We start from the raw sequence: 22373 nt of genomic DNA, 5'->3' as shown, positions 1-22373 counted from the left end.
GCTACCTCCAACGGTAACACCAGTCGACTGATGGTTTTGCCAGTCGACTGGTGCCGAGATGAGTTGATATAATGATCAACTCTCTCTTCTTATTTAAGGGAAACTTTGGGGCTTGAAGGAGATTACTCATGCTTGTTGAATAACTCCTTGTCATTGCCCAAAGCTTCCAAGCCTACTCTCTTCCTCCTAAACCTAAGTTCATCATTGTAAAGAGGAAGAGATCCTTTGTGAGAGGTTTACTCCACCGAGAAGGAGAAAGCTCTAGCCGGAGATTGCCGGGGATTGATCCACCGAAGGATCAAGGGCTCATCCACCTCAAGGACACACCGTGGAGTAGGAGCAAGCAATCTCCGAACCACATTACATCGAGCTTGTTAGCGATTTGGTATTCTTTCTTTATTGTTTTCATTAGTTAGTTGTATTTCTGCGTGTGCACTAATCTTTTGTAGAGAAGAAAAGAAGTTGGGGGTGACCTAGCTATCCAACTCCCTTTAAGCCGGCCGATCGATCCCTCACAGATCTAGGATTACAAATATGTACATGTAAAATTTTAAATATCTTCGCACAGATCCGATGGCAAGACTTCGGGGTTTTCGCAACGCAAAAAACGGATTTTGCGGCCCGAAAGTCCCAACAGGCATGGTCGTGCCAATTCGCACGGTCGTGCGGTGTAACCAGAGTAGAAGAGAGACACAGTCGTGTACATCTCGCACGGCCGTGCCACTCGACCCGAAGGGAGAAGGCGGTTGGTCGTGCGGATCTCGCACAGCCGTGGCATGGGCCGTGCGGTGCCCTATCTTATAAAAGGGTCAAGAACCCTATTCTTGGGGGCATCTTTTGTTCGGGACTTCGTCCCTCTCTTTGGTAAAGGTTCTCCCCTTCGGGGGAAATCCTAGAGCTTCATCCACCACCATCTCTTGACATTCCGTCCATCTCCAAAGAAAGGAGGCATCCCCAAGATATCGGAAACCTCAGCAAGCATCTCTTCTTCCCCTTCTTCTCACATCAAGGGTTGTAAGTATGCTTTACTTTATGTTTTGGGATTGTTCTTCCCCCACAATGGAGTAGATATCCTCTTCTAGGATTATGAAGTATTTGTAATATGATGGAGATGCATAACTATGTAGATTCGCCATATTTCTATTCAATGACTTGTTAATGCCTTGTTCATGATGAATTGTGTGTGACATATTTATATTCCTTTGCATGCTTTGTTGATTGATGTGGAGGATTGTTAATCACACAAAGGGGATGTCCTAGAGCGTAGTGACCAAGATGCCCTAGTGACAGGGGTAACCATTTCCGGACGTCTAGGGCGCTCCCTTAAAAGGAGAAACAATCCCTTAGGAATTGCTGCTCTCGTAGAAAGAGTGCTCTAAATCGTATACCCGAGGGGCCCTAGTGATAAGGTTAACATGTTCACAAATGTCTAGGGCATTCTCTTGAAAAGGGAGACAATTCCTCCATAAGGAAGTAGGAAACCGTACCAAATCTCTACCTTTATCATTATTTTTATTTACTAGACATGTATTCCTGTAATCTACCGAGGCACCCTCGTGACAGGGGTTAATCATTACAGGACATAGAGGGATATTGACCAATTTAACTCCCTGCAAGAGCATGGACATAGAGGGTAGAAACTAAGCAATCTATGTAATATCTTCTAATATTATAATGAAACCGAAATCCTATAATTCATTTCCCAATGCTCATTCCCTCCAAGATCAATTCTCTCTCTCCTCTCTCTTTGTCTCAACATTCTTTCCCTCTCTTTAATCACACTCGTTAGTTTGCAAGCGCCAAAGCCAACTTTCGACCATCTAAATAACTTACTTTGCAACATCTCTAGTGTTTAATCAACAATCCATGTGGTTTGACAATCTTATATATTACTGACGATGAATCTGTGCACTTGCGGTTCGTAACACAAGGGTTGTGCAAAATTAGGATGAAATTTGGCCGTAGAATTTGAAAAGGCGTCTGTCACATCACAAGCAGATATCTACCTGTCACGTCAAATGTGCGGTGACAGAAAGTGGGACACATGGCAGTCAGCTACCGGAAGGCATTAATGAAGCTTAATTAAAAGGTATGGTCGCGTGGTCGGCCATCATTATCGAGTATTTGTACAGTTTCTTAGAAATTGGGAGGACGTCAGCCACTATCATAGGGCGCTCATTCGAGAGAGCGCAGGAAAAAGAGAAAATTCATTAAGTGTAGTCATCAACCATCTCGAGCGGCACAAATATTTGAATATCACACAGCTGAATGGTCGATTCATCATCAGCCTTATGAGGTATGACCTAAGTGGCAGCTACCAACCTAGGGCAGCAAAATGAAACAAACGACGACGATATGTAAGTCGATCAGAAACTCGAGGGTACATATGGTCCGATCAGACGTGGAGATCACTGAAGACCCTACTTGTCTAGTCAGTCAGACTTGCAACCTCCTTCGACTAGACTTGAGGGGAAGACTTGTGATGCAGTGATAAAGGGGGCCCTGTCTGGTACGGGTTAACTGCCTAGGTGGAAGTCAAAGTCAAGGTGGTCAACGCCAAGATGCCAAAGGACTTGCCTACGGAGGCCGAGCGGAGGTCGACCACAAGGGTCAGTCGGGCAAACAATGTCCGATCGGCAATGGGCTTGGCTGAGCTGACCACCCGCCTAGCTCAAAACAGTATAGTAAGATCGCCAGACACTCAATACGAAGCGGCAGAATACCAGGAGATCAGAGCGCTTGTTCAATGAGGAGGTGGTTGCCTACTATATCCAATCGCCGCAAAGAAGAACAACCAAGGCCGACCAAGCGGAGGAGTACTAGGCCGAGCGACTATCTCGCTCAGCCGATCAGCAGGATCGTTGACCTATCTCGGGATATCGTTTTGGGAGATAGGGCCGCCGACATAGGGCATGGTCAATAGGCGGATCGTACGACGACAAATTGGAGTACGTGCCCACGACCAATTGGAGAACGTGCCCACGACCAATTGGAGAACATGTACATGATCACATGTCCGCGACCAATGGGAGAATGTGTCCATGACTACGTGTCCGCGACCAATGGAAGAATGTGTCCATGACCACGTGTCTGCGACCAATGGAAGAACATGTCCATGACCACATGTCCATGGCCAATTGGAGAACGTGTCCGTGCCCATTACGAGAACATGCACATGCCTCGAAAAGCGCACACATCACCCACCAGGGCATTATATAAAGGGGGTTCGTACATCGGCGGAGGTACACAGTATTCACTATTCACACCTGTATCTACTGTTGCTCCACTTTTTCTTCTTTCCGGTAATTGACTTGAGCGTCAAAGGGCCAACGTCGAGGACCCCTTCTCTGGCTCGGCATTGACATTTCTTGTACTTGCAGATCGGAGCGTGCTCTACATCCAGTCAACGCAGCAGCCACATCCCTAGCTTTCTGTCTCCATGATTTTCGGACAGGATAAATGATTATTGAGAATGAGAGGGATACAGTAAACAATTGGTTGAATGATGAAGAAGATCCTCCGGCATAGATATATCAGAGCTCTACCTAAAAGTTTGAAGAATATCTTTGAAAAAACTATGAGCTAAGTGATAATCAAATACATCATCAGCTTCAAGCCGATTTGGTTGTGTTGGAGTTGCAAGGTTACAAACATAGTTCCACATTAAAAACGCATGAAAAAGATCATGAGTTTATTAGAAATAGGTATCTCCATTGGCATGAGGTCTTTTGGGTAGAGCCAAGAGCAAAGCTAAGTGGACAATATCATGCCATTATGAAGATATCTAAATCCCTTTTGATCCTAACAATTGGTATCAGAGCGAGGTCACTCTCCACTGGACTAACCGCTAGAAGAAGCATAAGTCAGAGCCATGATCCAAGATCGAACCATGTAGTTGAAACCTTGAGCAAAGTAGGGGAGGCCCTAACAGGTCAGTGACCTGATGCTCGAGGGGAGGCCCTGAGTAGGTAAAGAGTGACCTGATGCTTGAGGGGGCTCTGTGGTCCTTTGTTTGAGGGGAGGGATTGTTAGAGTTACAAGGTTGCAAACATAGTCTCATATTGAAAATACATAGGAAAGATCATATGTTTATAAGAAAAAGATATCTGCATGGCATGGAGCGTTTTGGATAGAACCCAAGACCAAAGCCATGAGGGTCTATGCCCAAAGTGGACAATATCATGTCATTGTGGAGATGTCTAAATCCCTTTTGATTTTAATAGGTTGAGCATATTTGAACACGCTATGAGTGCGATTAATAAAAAAATTATATTTTTATAAATTATTTGTAATAATTTATTATTTAATGTTGTATTTCTTATTTATAAATTTTTAATATTATTTTTTAACAAATTAAGTGATATAAGAGTGACTCATTAATAATAATTGAGATTTTTTTAAAAGATATATGAATTGTTAAATGTGGGGCTCATAAAAAGTTAAAAAGTAAGGAAAATTTTTTTTTATAGCGGAGAAAAAGTCAGATTTTTTTTATTTGATGTGACATCTTAAAAATAAAAAAATCTCATTTTTAAAGTTTTTCCATTGGAAATGTCCTTAACTCCTAAGTCCCTAACGATGTAATAAGTTTCAATTAAAGATAAATAAATTATGGATTCAGCTTATAACGTGACTAGGTATGATGGGTTTTTTTTTCCGGTGTGATGGGTTTCAAAGCTTTAGGGTGTATTTTGATGATTTTAAAATCAATGCGAATAAATTATAGAGCAAAGTACAGAGGGTAAAGTGCTATTTACCTAAATTGAAATCAACTAGGTCCAGACATCGATACAGCCCAATTAAAACTGATATTATGCAAGCCAGCCCGACCTGCCTTACGGTCCAATCGTGTATAAGACTCCAGCCAACCAGTCTGGTCGCGATCGAGGTCGGGAGACAACTAGACGATGCATCGCCTTCTCTCCCTCGTCTTCTCCGCCTTCACCTTCCTCCTCGCCGTCGCCGGAGCAATCGAATCGCCTCAGTACACTGTTATTCACTCGGAGTCCGACTTCGAGGTGCGGCTGTACAGGAAGTCGGTGTGGATGTCTGCTCCCACCGATCAGATTTCCTTCGAGAAGGCCACCAGGCTTGGATTCCACAGGTTAGGCGATCCATCCTAATCGCGCTATCTGATCCTTGTTCGTATGGTAGACTGACTCGATTTTGAACCATGGGAACTTAGATGATCTTTCTGCCATACAATTCGACATTTCTACTCTTTCGTGGAGTATGTTTGTTATTTGTTAGAAACCCTAACCGCCATCTCTGGAGTAGACTTCACTATTGAATAAGTCATAGAGATTCGATTTAATGAATTTTTCTTATACCTTGTATTGATCAAGAAACTAAGGAAGCATGTTCCTTTTGAGAGAATAAGTAAATGGGATAGCCAATGGCCTACGTATATATGTAACAGCAATGCGCAGAGTAGACTGGACATAGAGAAGAGTTGTTGATTATACGCGCAAAAGTTGTAGAGGCAATTCCTCAGTGAAGGGGGTCTTGCAGTGAAGTAGTTTTGATATGGGCGCTAAGAAACAAACACTGATGAGGGATCAAAGCTAAAGATGGTCCAAATGTCAGGATATGAGCTGTAATGGCCAACAAGAAGAGTATGCTCATTGTAGAGTGTAAAAATTTGTGATGCACTTCCTCAGTGAAGGGTCTTGCAGTGAAGTGGTTTTGATATAGGAGCTAAGAAACAAACACTGATGAGGATCAGAGCTTAAAATGTCATAAATGGAAAGATTCATTTGAGTGAAGGAAATAAGTTTGAGGGAAAAGAAATGCATATTTCATGTCTCAGGTCCTGTCTCAGGTTCTTGATTTTCAGTTAAAAGATATAACCACAATACTTAGGCAATTTTTTGAAGTTGGCATCAACATGATGAATTGACAACCGGCAGAATTTTCCTTAAAACTAGTGATGCGACATTAAACCTACTGTTGTTCAGTTGCGAAGCCCTTTTCAGATAATTTATGGAATGAAGTATAAATCTATCTGCCCTTAAGCAACATGGTAAGAGTAAGGCTTTGGAATTGGACTGGTATCAAGACTGGAATAAAATAACATGATAAGTGGGATGATTGTTTCAATTGTTAGTTTCACTCAATTGGAATACGGTATATGAAATTGAATAAATATATGGCTCTTATCAAAGTTCAAAATGTCTTTCTGTTCAATGAATCCTGTTATGGGTGAATATGTGAAAAATTATAAAGTTGGACCACCTCATTATTCCATGGGAATAATGAATGATGAACGAAATCAAGGCATTCGTCCATGGGAATGGAACATTTCAGTTCCAGTAGTCCACCTGTGAATGATTATTCCATTTCAGTCTTCATTCCACCTTACCAAATATACCTTTACCTATTCATACGTGCTTTGGATCTTGTTCTGTCATCCTGGACCTTTACTTTTAAAACAGAAGTTTATTACATTAAATAGGTTGATCTTCAATATTCACGGGCAAAGATTCTACAAATGATTTATTTTAGATGTTTATTATTTTTTTTAGCTACGTCATCTTGTTCAAAATTTCTGCTACACTTTTCATTCAACTCCTGGAATGATCTCTAAGTCATCCTTTTCATTTTGTCAGATTATTTCAATACATTCAAGGAGCAAATCTCAACTCCTCAAGGATCAGAATGACTGCTCCTGTAGTCACTAGCATTGTTCCATATGCTGGTCCTCTTCATTCTTCCGCCTACTATGTTCGCTTCTACCTCCCACTAAAATTCCAGGGATCCCCTCCGGTTCCCCTGCCCGAGCTACACCTTCATTACGATGAATGGGATAGTCATTGCATCGCTGTGCGAAAATTCTCCGGCTTTGCTCGTGATAACAATGTCATCAAAGAAGCAGAGAAGCTTGCCGTCAGCTTGAACCAAACTTCTTGGGGTGAGTTCACTTCTGCTGATACAGACGCTTACTCCATTGCACAATATGATTCACCGTTTCATTTTGTCGGTCGCACCAATGAGGTTTGGGTCAATATTGGAGCTGAAGCACCTGGTTGTGAATCGAACCATGCCTATGCATACTAATTCCTGAACAACTCATGCTCAACCATGATGTTTCCGTGTTTGTACAATATAATCTGTGTACATGAGCTTTACTATGACAAACTCTCATTTGGCTGGGAGCCAAAGAAATAATATCTCGATGTTGTGCAATCAACTAATTGTTATAGGATCTCATGTAACCATGACTCTTGTGTTCATGATGTTGTGTCAAGAAGCAACGAGTTTTAATGTTGCTAACTGTCTTGTATTATGATTTTCTGTTATTAGAAATCTGGAATGGCTTATCAGATACAAGGAGTTGGTCTTTTTGAAATAATTCTAACGAAATGGGTAACAGTAGATGGATCTTGCTAGCAGTAGATGTATTTTTATTTTTTTCTAGTAGAATTGATCAATGCCCCAGCTACACTTCACTTCGACTAATTGTTCTCAACTTATTTAAATATCTCCATATGGTCTTAGAAATTATGTTTTATTTCATTCCCTACAAAGCTAAACACTACAATAGATGGTCCCTGTCGACACAGTGAGTCTTGTTTTCAAATTATATACTGATTGGTAGACGAGTATAATCAATAAGAGTAAAAACTACTGCTAGTTCATACCATCAACCTCTTGATTAAAAATGCATGTAACGAACACAGCAGCATACCAAAAAGGAATCAGCAACACTAGAAATTTAAATCTTGGGCAGGGCAACATAATAATGTGAAACAAACATCACCAATTTGATTCCCTATAATCACAGTATTTCATATATTTTAATGTAACATGCAAATGGTTCAAATTGTCAGGCATACAGGTACAGCATTGTGACTATCAAACGATAAGAAACACTGTCTACTCCAAGACAAAATGGGTATAAACAGAGATGTGCATTAAACCCATAGCAGTTTGAAAGATAATTGTACATAGATACATCAGTATAACATTATCTGAACGTTTGTCTTACCAGGGAAGATAACAGAGTGATTGGGGTTAATTGAATTATCCAGTTAGTGAAATCCTTCTAGTGTCAGATTCAGACTTTACTGTGGGTATATCCCTGCTGTGTCTCAATCGGCAACAAAATCCCAGATGATGAGGTGAGATGGCTCTTTCTACCTCCTAAATTAACACTAGACTTCATTGTTAATTGAGCTCCCTTCATTAGATAATGCAGCAACGATCTTATCCTTCATTTGCTGTTCAGAACCAGATGATTTGATGATGAGAGTATGTTGTATACTGTCTCCACCATCAGATACCTTCGACTCTGCTACATCAATCTGTGCATCTTTTAAAGCTTGAAAAACTTTGGAAACGGGATGGGTGTTGAAAGGGGAGCTAACTTGCACGATCACCTCATCTTGCATTGTTTTCACATCGACCTCGGGATGCTGCATTCGAGCCTCATAATTCACTTCCCCTGATTCCAAGAGTGTTTCCTTCTCCGTCTCCAGCTCCTTCAATCTGTTTTGGAGCTCAGTGATATAGGAAATGGCATCGCCCAGCAAAGAGGCTTTGTCCATCTTTGAAATGTTAGGCACCACCGCCCGCAGTGCGTAGAACCTCTGGTTAAGCTTTTCCCTTCTCTGCCGCTCTGCCTCAACGTGATTGAGAGGTTCCTCCCTTCCATTAGCAGGCTTCCTTCCTCTCTTCCTTGGCCGTCGCTCCTCGACCTCGACCGGGACGTGTCTCTCCTCTTTGCAAGAAGCCTCCATGTTTGTTTGTTCCATTTCCAATGTTCCGACATTCCCGATCGTGGCTGCAGCTCTCAAAGTCCCACCCCCACTAAAATTGATCTGCCTTGGCGATGGCTGGAGCAGCTGTTGTGATTTTAACTGATTCTTCTGGATCCGCAATTGGCCGAGCAGACGATCTCCTCCCATGCCGTTACTATGGTTACTAACATCGTTACTTGCGATCGAGATGCCATTGTCGAATTGCTTTTGGTCAGAATTCACACTTCGGACATGGTTCCAACTGAAACTCTGCATTCCCTTGTGAACATTAGGAAATAACAACCAATTGTCGCTGCTGCCACTCTTCAAGTTTGTATCCCAAGAATTGTCTTCTACTTTTGCAACCAAAACCTTTTCAGTGACACTGGAAGTCCCGAGATTGAGATCCTTTCCGAAGATCTTCGTGCATGTATCTGATCCATTCTTTTCGATCTTCTCACTGGCTCGGGGCATCTCTGCAGGAACCTTGCCCCAAAACACCGACTTTATCATCTGCAAGGCATCCGGGCTTTCCGCTAGCGATCTAACAGACCCCAATTCGAGGACACCCGTCTCAAATGGAACGACAACGATCGTACGAAACCCTGCCGACGCCGCTAAGAAACCCCTGTAGCAGTAATCGGAAGGGGAGAGTATCCAGAAGTGCTGACCTGCCGCCAGAGCCTTGCCAGGCGCGCCCTTCCCCGGCGGGAAAGAGAAATACATCGACGCGAGGAAGAACATCTCGGCTTCGGTGACCTGATCGAGACGGATGGCGTAGTTGTCCTCGTCCGATCCGCCGAAGAACACGTGGAGCTTCTGGAGGACGGACCTCCTCATCTTGTGCCGGCACGATTCGTCCTCGCCGGAGGATCTCGCCGACGCGGCAGCGGACGCGGCGCCCTCTTCCCCCTCCCGGGGCTCGCGGCAGGACCCGTCGCCCCAGCCGAGAACGACGTCGCCGGTCTTCGAGCGGGAGATCTGCCAAAAGATGGCGTAGTTCCAACCCACTCCAGGGCGGTCAGGGGGGCCCTCGACGAGGTCGAGGAGGCGGCTCTGGAGGTCGGCCTCCGCAGCGTCGGTGAGACCGTCGGAGCAAGCTTGGCTGGCCGCGAGGTAGTCGAACGCCTCCGGGCCGAGGACGGCAGCCGCCATGGCCTTCTCCTCCTCGCTCCACGTCGATTCCGCCATGGGAGTTCCCAAATTTGGAAACTTTGGATCGGACACAGGGGAATTTTGGGGGCACGAACTCAATTCATCGATCGACAGATAATCGATTTGAGGTGGGCAAGTGAGAACAGTAGGGTTCGGGCATTTGGGGATCTAATCACGCACTCCGGGATCCTATCCAACTATTCCACAGATCATTTTTCAAACTATCCGTCGGACGGGAAACACGTGTTTCCTTTGACGAATATAACGGTCCGGAAGTATTTGGATGATACTTTTACACGGTAACGTTGGAGGGGATCCAGACACTTTCTTTGTGTGGGATCCAAAATTGGACACCGGATAGGATTACGACGATGACCATTAATGGACGGTACGATGATTCAACTGTACCTTGAAGCCGGCTCCAATTGAGCCGAGCCGAGCTGATTCAAGTGAGCCTATGTTTTTAATGGATGACGGTGTAAATACTGAAGGTCATAATTTTTTAAAAAACAAATACTTTTATTTTCATTATTATCTATATTAAACCAAATATTAAAAAGAGGGTCTATCTTAATTTCTTATTTAAAAACATTTTTATTAGATTGATTCTAATTTTAGTTATAACTATTTAAATTTTGGAAAAAATTATTTTAGTATTGATTAAAATTTCTCAAATATTAATTAAAATTAATTTACTATCAACTCCATTAAAATTGTTCTAACATTAATAAAATTACTCCAATATTATTATTATATTTTAATATTATTTAAAACTATTCAGATGTTAATAAAATTTTACTTAAAGTTTAATCAAAACTACTTTAATATTTATCAAAGCTATTTCATAATGGTTAAAATTGGACTCAAAATTTTTCTATTCAAATTGCCTCAATTTTAATTAAAATTACTCTAATATTAATTAAAACTTTCCAATAATAATTAAAATTATTTAAAATTTATTAAAATTACTTTAATATTATTAAAATTATTTTAATATTTACCAAAATTATTCTAATTTAATTATATTTTAGTAATTTCAATAGACCCATTGCAATAGTAATAAATTGCCCAATTAAAAAGAGGTACTTTTAAAAAAATTAAGATGGAGTAATATTTTAAAAAATATATATATAACTTTTTAAAATAATAAAATAAAGAAGGGAGTGCTCGGCTCAACCAGAAGCCACCAAAGCCGGTCGTCCTATCCACGTTCCTCCATCTCCATCTCCATCTCCATCTCCATCTCGTCCATTCATATCATAGATCGGACGGTTCTCATGCTGAGTCATTGACCGAGTCACGTGACTGGGAGACGACATCATCTGACGGACAGATAGTTATAGGTCGACACGTGGTAGTCGTGGTTCATCATGCGATGCACGTGATGGAAACACGTGAATGGGACTATGATAATTTAATGCCACGGTCGTAATTTAATACGGTGTGAGGCTCACTTTTATTTATATTTACCTAATTTCTGATGACTGAAAAAAATAGCAAAATTTTAAATGCCGTAACTAATTGAGTTGACTTTTAAATGTCAAACGAACTGTAGAAATTGATAAATTTATTACGTATTGATTTAATTTATAATAAATTTATCACGTCATATATATATATATATATATATATATATATATATAACTGTAGAAATTGATAAATTTATTACGTATTGGTTTAATTTATAATAAATTTATCACGTCATATATATATATATATATATATATATATATATATTTATTGGTTCGTGCATGTTGAAGCGAGTGATTAACACTTGAATTTGAATATAATTTTACTATTTTATTAACACCCTAAAATAAAATTAGGTTATTATTTTTTTTAACTGAAAAATAATTTTAAAATTTATTAATAATTTTTTCTGATTATTTTTATATAAAAATATTCACTACTATGATTCTTTTAGTTCCATATTTTAGGATTTGTAACACGAATCGAGAACCAACGATGTTTAAAAACATACGTTTCTCGACCTTTTGAATAAGATCAAGTGTAGTATATGTTCTTATTAATTTAATATCTGATATAAAAAATTAAATTATTTTTATTTTAAGTATCGTCATTGCATTGCACTTAGGGGTGACAATTCGGGTCGGGTTCGGGTTGGCGGATTGACGGGTTGGAACATCAAAACCTGAATCCGACTTAATTAATATTTCGGGTCAAATTGTTCAGCCCAAACTCAACCCGTTTATCCGTCTTTGATCCGAACCTGACCTGAAATGACCTGCAACTCGAATCCAACCTAAACCCAACTTGACTTGAAATGATCCATTTATAAACGATGTTCATTTTAACCCGAACTCGATTCGAAAAAACTAATTTTATTAAAATATGCTTATTTTAATCCAAATTTAACTAGAATCCGACCTGAACTCGATTTGAAAATATTTATAAACGGGTTTCGCGGATTGTAATCAGGTCATTCAGGTTGACCCGAACCCGACACATTTATTAATCGTGTCAATCAGGTTGACCCAAACCCAATAAGACCTGATCCTACACTGATTTTTTTCGTGTTCGGTTCAAGTCGTGTTTTTGTGTCGGGTCAGGAATTGCCACCCCTAGTTGCACTACTGCATGAGCCTAGCGCACCTTTACAAAGTTTAATTTATGAGTATGGAGCACTAATTTACATATATTTGTGTATTATATTACATATGTAACGTGTGTGCGTGGTGACTAGTTTTTTAAATAACTATAATCCTACTGATACGTGGAGTATGGGGCCTTTACATATATCAAGAAGGTCAAATAGTCTGGTTAGATGGAGATCAAAGGCATTAAAGTCTAGAAGGATCAATCTAGACTTTCAGTCGGACTAGAGATGCTCAGTCGATTCAGATAAATCAAGTCGGACTAGGGATGTTCAGTCGATTCAGATAAATCAAGGCATTCTGCCCCGACCAAGATGACTCCTCTGCATCTCCACTTGGCCTATCTATCTACAACAAAGATGATAAACCAATAAGAATGTCTTTCAAAGGCACACCTGACTCTAAAGGTTTAACTCCCTTGATAACATGCTTTGCTCAATCAACACCACTTGATTCCTCCAATTGGTTCGCACAACTCCAAGGGCTCAACTCCTTTGACAACCTGCTTCATTCAGTCTATAGGATCATAAAGCACTAGAGGGAGGGAGGGGGTGAATAACGCTCGTGGCTAATTTATTCTTTTTTAAAATAATCGAGTAAACATGCAGCGAAAAATAAAGATCAAACACAAACACCAAGAATTTACTTGGTTTGGAGCTTGTGGCGACTCCTACTCCAAGGCCCGCACGTGAGAGTGATTTCGATGGGCAATCACTAATCAATCGTAAAATCTTTACAAATTACAACAGATATATAATTTAAGTGCAGAAAAAGTATACCAACAACTAAGAATGAGAAATTCCGGGCTTCAGGTTGTCAGAGCAGCTCTACGGCATCTTCGCATCATTTTTGGAGCAACGCACAGAAGAAGGATCACGATTTTGTGTTATTACTGTGCATCTGCTCGAGACTAGCTTAAATAGCCTGCTTAAGGTGCCTTTAGTCTCCATGGAAGGCGCCTCCAACAGAGATTCTTATCCCCTGCCGATCGATGTCGATAACTCCCGCTACCTGCGATGTTTATCCACCTGAAGGCGCCTTTAGTGTCCTTGGAAGGCGCCTTCCATCAGCTGTCCAAGGCGCCTTCAGCATACTGTCCAAGGCGCCTTCCATCGTGACACCAGGATTGCAACCTAGAGTCCCCTACTCTAGGATTTTGCCCGAAGCCCTTGACCCGCTAAGATTTTTTGCCTAAGGTTACCGCCCTTAGGACCTAGGGTTACCGCCCCCTAGGGTTTTCCACCTGTCTAACCGCAGCTAGGACTTTTGCCTAAGAACACTTAGGACTTTCTGCAATCTCATTCAAACTTGTTAGACAACAAATAACCTTAACTTTGAATCCTTTGTCATTATTGTTGGTTGCTACTCGGAAAACCTAGAGGTTCCACTGTACAAAAATTTTGTACAAAGGTCTGAACCTTTTCCCAGCTACCATGTGTTCTTTTAAATTAAATTTTGGATCGCCTGCGAAACTTAACACGTTTGATCCAAAACTTAATCTATTTGTTCTTTTAGGTTTTGACTTAGATCTCCTGCGGAACTTAACACGTTCGACCCAAATCACCTTAAGTTATTAATTCCATTAAATATTAATTTCCATAATTGGTTCCCAGTACTGACGTTGCGAGGCACATGACCTTCTTGGATATGGGAGCAACCACCACCGACTAGACAAAACCTTTTATGGAAAGCTAATATTTAATTTCCTAAAATAACTTTAGGTTAACCGAAAAGAACAATCAAATCACAAGGAAAAATAAAACAAAAGAACACATCATCGAAAAATATATTCGAAATACTAGAATCGTAAGCCTCTTGTATTTGGTATTATTTCCATAAATAACTAGCATGATGCGGAAAGGAAAAATTACTAGTTATACCTTCTAGAAAGACCTCTTGATCTTCTACCGTATTCCTCTTATAACCTCGGACGTTGTGTGGGCAACGTTCTTCCGAGATGAGAAACCACCAATCACCTTCTTTTTCCTTGCAAGTTTCGGCCATCAAAACATCTTCTAGGATGAAGAGGTTCTGTCACCACCACCATGCTCTAAGGGATGCTAGAAACGAGGCTTGCTTTCTCTCCTTCTTCTCCTTCCTTGATCCGGGCACTAACAAAAGCTCCACCAAGAGATAAGTTTCGGCCAACAAGAGGAGAGGAGAGAAATAGGGCCGGCCACACCACCAAGGAAAAGAGGGAGAAAAATATAATAGAGTCGTTAGCCTTGAAGCCTCCTCTACCCCCTCTTTTATAATCCTTGATCCTGGAAAATAAGGAAAATTTAATAAAAAATTTCTTAATTTTTTTTCCATTGAAAAGGAAAAATTATTTAATTAAAATAATTTTCTTTCTCAATTTTATTTGGCCGGCCACATAAAAGCTACAAACAAGAAGAGTTTTAATTAATTAAAACTTCCTAATTTGTCTCCAGAAATTTATAAAATTTCTCCAATAATTTAATCCCTTCATGATTGGTTTATAAAAAGGAAATTTAATAAATTAAAATCTTTCTTTTAAACATGTGGATAAAAAGAAAGTTATCTCTAAAAATTAAAATCTCTTTTAATCTACAAATAAGGAAAGATATCAAATCTTTTCTCAATCTTTTGTACAAACTAATAAAAGAGAATTATTAATTTTTAAACTTTTCTTTTAAATCATGAACATGGTTAAAAAGGAAAGTTTTCTTAAAATTTAAAATCCTCCTTTAATCAACAAATAAGGAAAGATTTCAAATTTTAAACTCTCTTTTAAACATGTAGATGATTTACAAATAAGGAAAGTTTTTACCAAAAATTAAAACCATCCTTTTAAACTACAAATAAGGAAAGAGATTAATTTCTTCTCTTAATCTTTTGTAGAAAACTATAAAAGGAAATTTTTAATTTTTAAACTCTCTTTTAAAATCATGATATCCACATAAGAAATAATTTTAATAAAAATCCTTTTTAATATTCTAGTGGCCGGCCACCTACATGGCTCATCCACTTGGTCTTGGCCGGCCCCATTGGATGGGTAAGAAGGTGGGTATGCGGTGGGTATAAATCTCTATATACTAGAGGCTACGATAGGGACCGAGAGGAGGAATTGGTTTTGGTCTCCCGATGAAATTAAGCATCCCGTGTTCGCCCCGAACACACAACTTAATTTCATCAATAATAATTCATTCTACTAAAGAACTATTATTGAACTACCGCACCAATCCCAAATTACATTTTGGGCTCCTTCTTATTATGAGTGTGTTAGTCTCCCTGTTTTTAAGATAACAAATGTCCACTAATTAAGTAAGTTACTGACAACTCGCTTAATTAATATCTAGCTCCAAGAGTAGTACCACTCAACTTCATCGTCATGTCGGACTAAGTCCACCTGCAGGGTTTAACATGACAATCCTTATGAGCTCCTTTTGGGGACATTCTCAACCTAGATCACTAGGACACAGTTTCTTTCTATAATCAACAACACACACTATAAGTGATATCATTTCCCAACTTATCGGGCTTATTGATTTATCGAACTAAATCTCACTCATTGATAAATTAAAGAAATAAATATCAAATATATGTGCTTGTTATTATATTAGGATTAAGAGCACACACTTCCATAATAACTGAGGTCTTTGTTCCTTCATAAAGTCAGTATAAAAGGAACGACCTCTAATGGTCCTACTCAATACACTCTAAGTGTACTAGTGTAATTATATAGTTAAGATAAACTAATACATAATTACACTACGACCTTCCAATGGTTTGTTCCTTTCCATCTTGGTCGTGAGCTACTGTTTATAATTTATAAGGAACCGATAACATGATCTTCTGTGTGTGACACCACACATCATGTTATCTACAATATAAATTAATTGAGCAACTACATCTATCATAAATGTAGACATTTGACCAATGTGATTCTTATTTCTAGATAAATGTTTATACCAAAAGCTAGGCTTTTAGTATACACTCTAACAATTATAAAAACTCAGGTTCGATCGTTTGATGCTTCTCGCACCAACAATCTTCCTCTTTTTGATTATGACGATAAAATTCAAAGTTAAGTAAAATATAACTCGATTATAAGAACATAAATGCACACAAGTTAAAAAGATACAATATCAAGTGCAATTAAAAAGATGTAATATTTAGAACAACTTGTTGTAGCTCCCCCTTAATCACTTAACTTTCACTCCCCTTTGCTATATATCAAAAATAGTTGAAATAATTTAAACCAGATTGAGTTTTTGAAAAATGTTTAGTTAAAATTTGAGAAAACTAATAGTTAAAAAAATTAATTCCTGATAAAAATTTAGTTTTAAACAAATGTAGCTTAAGTACTTAGCTTAAAAAGGATTGTGATAAAAGGTTAGCCTTTAAACAAATTTAGATGTAGTACTTATCTTTTTCACCAAACTATTTAGCTAAACTTAGTTTTGAAAATACTTAGCTAAATTAGATTTTTTTTTTAAAAAAAAAACTAGCTAAAATTTAAGCTTTGAAGGGATTTTGATAAACAATTAGGTTAAAAATAATTTTGTTTAAATACTTAGCTTAAACACTTAGCTTAAAGATTATTTTATTTAAACACTTAGCTTAAAAATAATTTTTATTTGAACACTTAGCTTAAAAATAATTTTTGTTTAAACACAAAGAAAAAAATAAAAATTGAACTTTCTTTTTTAAAAATACTTTTACAGAGATTTAACTTGGCTCCTTTCACTCCCCCTTGATTAATGCCAAAAACTTCTTTAAGTTTTAGAATCCTAGAGTTCAAGCATGAGTAACAACATATTTTCAAACTTAAACATCTACTTTTAAATAAATGTCTAACATTTAACCACTAGCTGTTTACCATGAGATAGTAGCTTTCACTTGGTTAGTCAAATTAAGTAAGTGTTCCAATTAGTTTGACTAAGCATGGATAACTTAACTTGATTAATTTGATTTTGGTATTTATTGTCCAAACTTATGTTAATGCACAGATATAAGTATTATGAAGTTCAGGCAGTATTCTATGCATCTCATACCATTCTAAGTGTTTTTCATATACAAGCAAGGTAATCCTAGTGTGCTTGTGAGATGCCTTGTTGAGAACTAGGCGAACATGCTTTCTAGGAGGTGGATATCTTAGGCTAACTCCAAATTTTGAAAAACTAATAAAATTAGAATTTTAAAAATATTTTTCCTAGAATTTTAAAACCAAGATGATTTTAAAAAATAGCAACAGTAAAGAGGAATATTTTCAAAAGCAAGCTCTATTCTACTAAGCACATCCCTATTTGTCTTCTAAGTGCACTAAACTCAAGTTCAGGTAAGGATTTTGTGAAAATGTCAGTCATGTTTGACTTGGACTCAACATAGTTAAGTACAATATCACCCTTAGCTACATGATCCCTTACAAAGTGATGCTTTACTTCAATGTGTTTAGTCCTTGAGTGGTGAATTAGATTTTTGGTTAGGTTAATTGAACTTATATTATCAATTAAAATTTTTGTATTTTTATATTCTAATTGATAGTCCTTTAAGGTATGCATCATCCATAATAGTTGAGATTCACATGCCCCCATCGCTATGTACTCTACTTTAGTAGTGGATAAAACAACATAGTGTTGCTTTCTGCTTGACCAACTTACTAGGAACTGACCTAGAAATTTACAGCTTCCACTTGTGCTTTTTCTATCTAGTTTGCACCTGACATTGTCTGAGTCAGAATAGCCAATTAGGTCAAAGGTGCTAGTCCTAGGGTACCAAAGTCCTACATTTAGGCTTCCCTTAATGTATATAAGTATTCTTTTAACATTTGTTAGGTTTAATTTTTTTGCACCAGATTGGTATCTAGCACACATACCTACTGCAAACAAGATATCATGTCGACTTGCAGTTAGGTATAGTAGACTTCCTATAGCACTTCGATAATATTTTAAGTCTACTGGGTTCCTTCTAAATCAACGTCAATTTTAACATTAGTTGTCATTGAAGTATTTATATTTTTAGAATTTTCCATGCCAAACTTTCTAATTAGTTCCTTAGCATATTTTGTTTGAAAAATGTATATTTCTTTTTTGGTTTGTTTAATTTGTAAGCCTAAGAAAAAGTTAAGTTCTCCTAGTAAGCTCATTTCAAATTCACTTCCATTAATTTGGTAAATGTTTTTAGAAATTTAGTATTAGTTGATCAAAAAATTATATCATCTACGTAAATTTAGGCTATAAAGATGTCTTTTTCTAAGGTTTTTACAAATAAAGTTTGATCTATTTAACCTTGTTTAAACCCCTTAGATATTAGATAAGTTGATAGGTGTTCATACCAAGGCCTAGGTGCTTATTTTAGTCTATATAGGGCTTTCTTTAACCTAAAGACATAGTTTGGGTGATCCAAATCCTCAAACCCTGGGGGTTGACTTACATACACATCTTCCTTGATGAACCCATTTAAGAATGCGGATTTTACATCCATTTGGTATAATATGAATCCTTTATGTGCTGCATAGGCCAGCAACATCCTAATAGATTCAAGTCTGGCTACGAGTGCATAGGTTTTATCATAGTCTAACCCTTCTACTTGATTGAACCATTTTACTACTAGCCTAGCTTTATTTCTCACTATTTCACCCTTATTATCTAATTTATTTCTAAACACTCATTTAGTGTCAACTATGGTTTTACTCAGGGGTTTATGTACAAGTTCCTAGACTTGGTTCCTTTCAAATTGGGCTAACTTCTCTTGCATTGCTAAGATCCAGTCTGGGTCAGGTAGGGCTTCTTCTATAGTCTTGGGTTCAATTTTAGAAATAAAGGCTATCTGACTTAGGTTTCTATAGAATGATCTAGTTCGTACTCCTAGGGTTGGGTCACCCAAAGTTTGGTCAAATGGGTGGTTGGAACTTATTCTTGAAGATCTTATGTCAGGATTAACAGTTGGTTCTTGTGATTCTTTAGGTTTAATTTGAATATCTTCATCATCTTCTATTGGATTTGTGTTTCTTGTATTCTGATTAGTATTTCCATTTATTGGTAAGTTATTTTCTTCATCAAAAATTATATTAGTTATTTCTTCAACTTTTATGGTAATTTTGTTATAGACTCTATAAGCCCTACTGGTTGTGGAGTACCCTAAAAAGATTCTTGCAGTTGATTTCGATGTAAATTTTTCTAAGTAGTCTTTAGTGTTTAAAATGTGGACTTTACATACAAATACCTTCAAATAATTTCAGTTAGGGATTTTATTATAATATATTTTATATGGAGTTTTATTTTAAAATTTATTGATTAAAATTCTATTTTGAATGTAACAGATCGTATTTATTGTCTCAACCCAGAATTGATCATTTAGGTTATATTCATTTAACATGATTCTAGCGGCCTCTTGTAGGGTTCTATTTTTTCGTTCTACTAGATCATTTTGTTGGGGGGGGGGGGGGGTTCTAGGGCATGAGTACTCATGTTTGTATCCATTAATTTCAAAAAATTAAGTAAATTAATAGTTTTCAAATTTCTCTCCATGATCACTTCTAATTCTTTTCATTTTAGTATCTTTTTCATTTTCTATCAACTTGCAAAAGGATTCAAAGATTTCGTAAGTTTCATCTTTAGTTTTTAGAAATTTTACCTAAATAAGTCTTGAGTAATCATCAATTATAACTAAGCAATATTGATTTTTACTTAGTGACTGGGCTCCATGTGAATCAAATAGGTCTAAGTGTAGGAGCTCAAGTATTGAGTTAGTTCTATTTAAGTTGGTTAACTTGTGGATTGACTTGGTTTGTTTACCCTGTTGGTAAGTATTACAGATTGTATTTTCTATAATTTTTAATTTGGGTAAACCTCTAACTAAGCCATTTTGACTCATTTTTGAAATGAGTCTGGTATGAGTGGGACCCAGTCTTCTGTGCCATAACTTAGTTTCCTCTTGTTGTGTTAGGAAACACTTTAGTGAGGAGGTTGGTAGGTCAATTATATAGATATTCTTTTCCCTAATTCCCTTAAGTGTAATTTCAGGATTTTTAACATTTTTAATTAAACACTCAAAGTTTGAAAATGTGACTAAGTACCCAGAGTCACATAACTGACTAATGCTAAGTTAAAATTCAATTGATCAACCAATTTCGAATATAAAAATCGAAACTTAATTTGATATTACCTGTTTCGATTAGCTTAAGTGTTCCGTCGTTGTCGAATGCAACTGACCCTAGATTTTTTAATTTTATCTTGGTGAACTTCAATCAATTTCTAGTCATGTGTCTGGAGCATCCACTATCCAACATCCATTGGTCCAAATCGTTATATTCCTACACATAAAGTATTGATTTGGATCCAATTTTAAAGGGTGACTGTGAGATGGTTGATTGAGTTTTATGTTTAATTGAATTTATTAAGTTAATTAGAATTATTAAGTTAAGTTAAGTTATGAATTGATTAGATTGATTAGATTTATTAATTGATTAATTTATTTGATTAAGATTTATTAATTGATTAATTTATTAGATTAAGATTTTTTTATTTTAAATTTTGCCTAAGTCCATCTCACCTTTTTCTAAATTATCAATCAGGGAATCTTATAGGTTTTTGTAAGATGATTAATTTTATCTTTAATTTAGATTACCATCTAAGGATTGATTTATAATTAAGTTAGACTAAGGTTTTATAGTTAGTCAATTAAATATTTATTTTAATGATTGACTTCTAGGCTGTAGTGAGGCACTAGGCCTTCTTGGGTATGAGATCATTCACCACTTCTAGACAAAGTCTTTCAAAGAAATTAGATATTTAATTTCCTTTCTGAAACTCCTAGGTCTAACTAATCAAGTGTGAATTATGCCTAGGTCCTTATTTAGTCTAGTCTGAGCATGTATAATAAAAAGCAGTGAAGCAAGCATCAAACAAATCTATTTATCGATAAAGATGGATTTTCTATTGGCTCCCCCTAGATCATAGCCTCGATAGGGTCTATCAAGGTAATGGATTTGATCCTTGGGGATCCAATATTGACCAAGTCCAACTTGATTAACCAAGTTCGACTTGGGGACCTATGCTTGGATTATTTTTCTATTAGTTCTATTTATAAGTGATAAGTAAGATTTATATTTTCGTTTAGCCTTAAATCCAAGTCTGGATCGATTGTGAACGACCCTTTGTTTTCCAAGAATCAGATCAAGATTCTTGGAACCCAAGGTGAATCATTCCAACCTGTCCTTAAGTTTCTTAACTTGAGTTTTCAAATTGGAATTTTCTTCCTCAAGTTGTTGGACTTGAGTTGAACTTCCATTTTGAACTGGCTCAGTCAAAGGACTTAGTTTAGTCTCCTCCTTAAGGATTGTTACCTCCTTTTGAAGTAACTTGATTCGGAGGTTGGATTTGGCTAACTTATGCATGAGATAATTAACCAAATTATGTAATTTATTTATCTGAGAAGTTCTTACAGTGGGGTTAGGCCCATCGGAAACGGATATGGATCCGTGGCTTCTTTCAGATTCTGTTTCTGACTCTCTCTCGGTTTCTGATTCGTCAACTTGTTCCCGAGCCATAAGCGCAAGGAAGCTCGTCTGTTTGAGCTCTTCATCAGAATATTCCGAAGAAGATTCATCCCATGTCACCTGCAATGCTTTCTTCTTCCTTTGCTTCTTCGTTTCCTTTTGGTTCGGACAGTTGACTTTGATGTATCCCTTCTTGTTGCAGCTGTAGAAGGTTACTTCGGACTTCACTTTTGGACTGGATTGCACCGTCTTGGACTGAATCACTTTCTTGATGTCTTTCTTGGTAAACCCTTTCTTCTTTTTGTAGAGCTTTCGTACAAGGTTGATGAGTTCGGTTGCTATCTCATCGTTGTCTTCTGAGTCCGGTTCTTCTTTGGACTTGGGATCAATTCTACGCTATGC

The 22373-nt window shown here is 37.6% G+C and overlaps 2 protein-coding genes and 1 non-coding gene across 3 annotated transcripts; 2 read left to right on the top strand and 1 right to left on the bottom strand.

Moving 5' to 3' along the window:
* Positions 1 to 4854: 4854 nt before the first annotated feature.
* On the top strand, positions 4855 to 7329 carry LOC121992624 (heme-binding protein 2-like). Its single transcript, XM_042547117.1, has 2 exons — positions 4855 to 5104; positions 6609 to 7329. The coding sequence occupies exons 1-2, from the start codon at positions 4908 to 4910 to the stop codon at positions 7054 to 7056; spliced, it is 645 nt and encodes a 214-aa protein (XP_042403051.1). The 5' UTR covers positions 4855 to 4907; the 3' UTR covers positions 7057 to 7329.
* Positions 7330 to 7744: 415 nt separating this feature from the next.
* On the bottom strand, positions 7745 to 10032 carry LOC121992623 (transcription factor MTB1-like). Its single transcript, XM_042547115.1, has one exon. It carries the CDS (start codon positions 9927 to 9929, stop codon positions 8154 to 8156), a length of 1776 nt encoding a protein of 591 aa, XP_042403049.1. The 5' UTR covers positions 9930 to 10032; the 3' UTR covers positions 7745 to 8153.
* A 1838-nt stretch (positions 10033 to 11870) lies between these two features.
* On the top strand, positions 11871 to 12061 carry LOC121993508. Its single transcript, XR_006115333.1, has one exon. It is a non-coding gene; the product is annotated as a U2 spliceosomal RNA (small nuclear RNA).
* The last annotated feature ends 10312 nt before the right edge of the window (positions 12062 to 22373 follow it).

This window comes from Zingiber officinale, chromosome 6B (assembly GCF_018446385.1).
Source record: "Zingiber officinale cultivar Zhangliang chromosome 6B, Zo_v1.1, whole genome shotgun sequence".
Classification (NCBI taxonomy): Eukaryota; Viridiplantae; Streptophyta; class Magnoliopsida; order Zingiberales; family Zingiberaceae; genus Zingiber; species Zingiber officinale.
The sequence above is the reverse complement of the archived record's forward strand: the minus strand, read 5'-3'. Positions and strand labels throughout refer to the sequence as shown.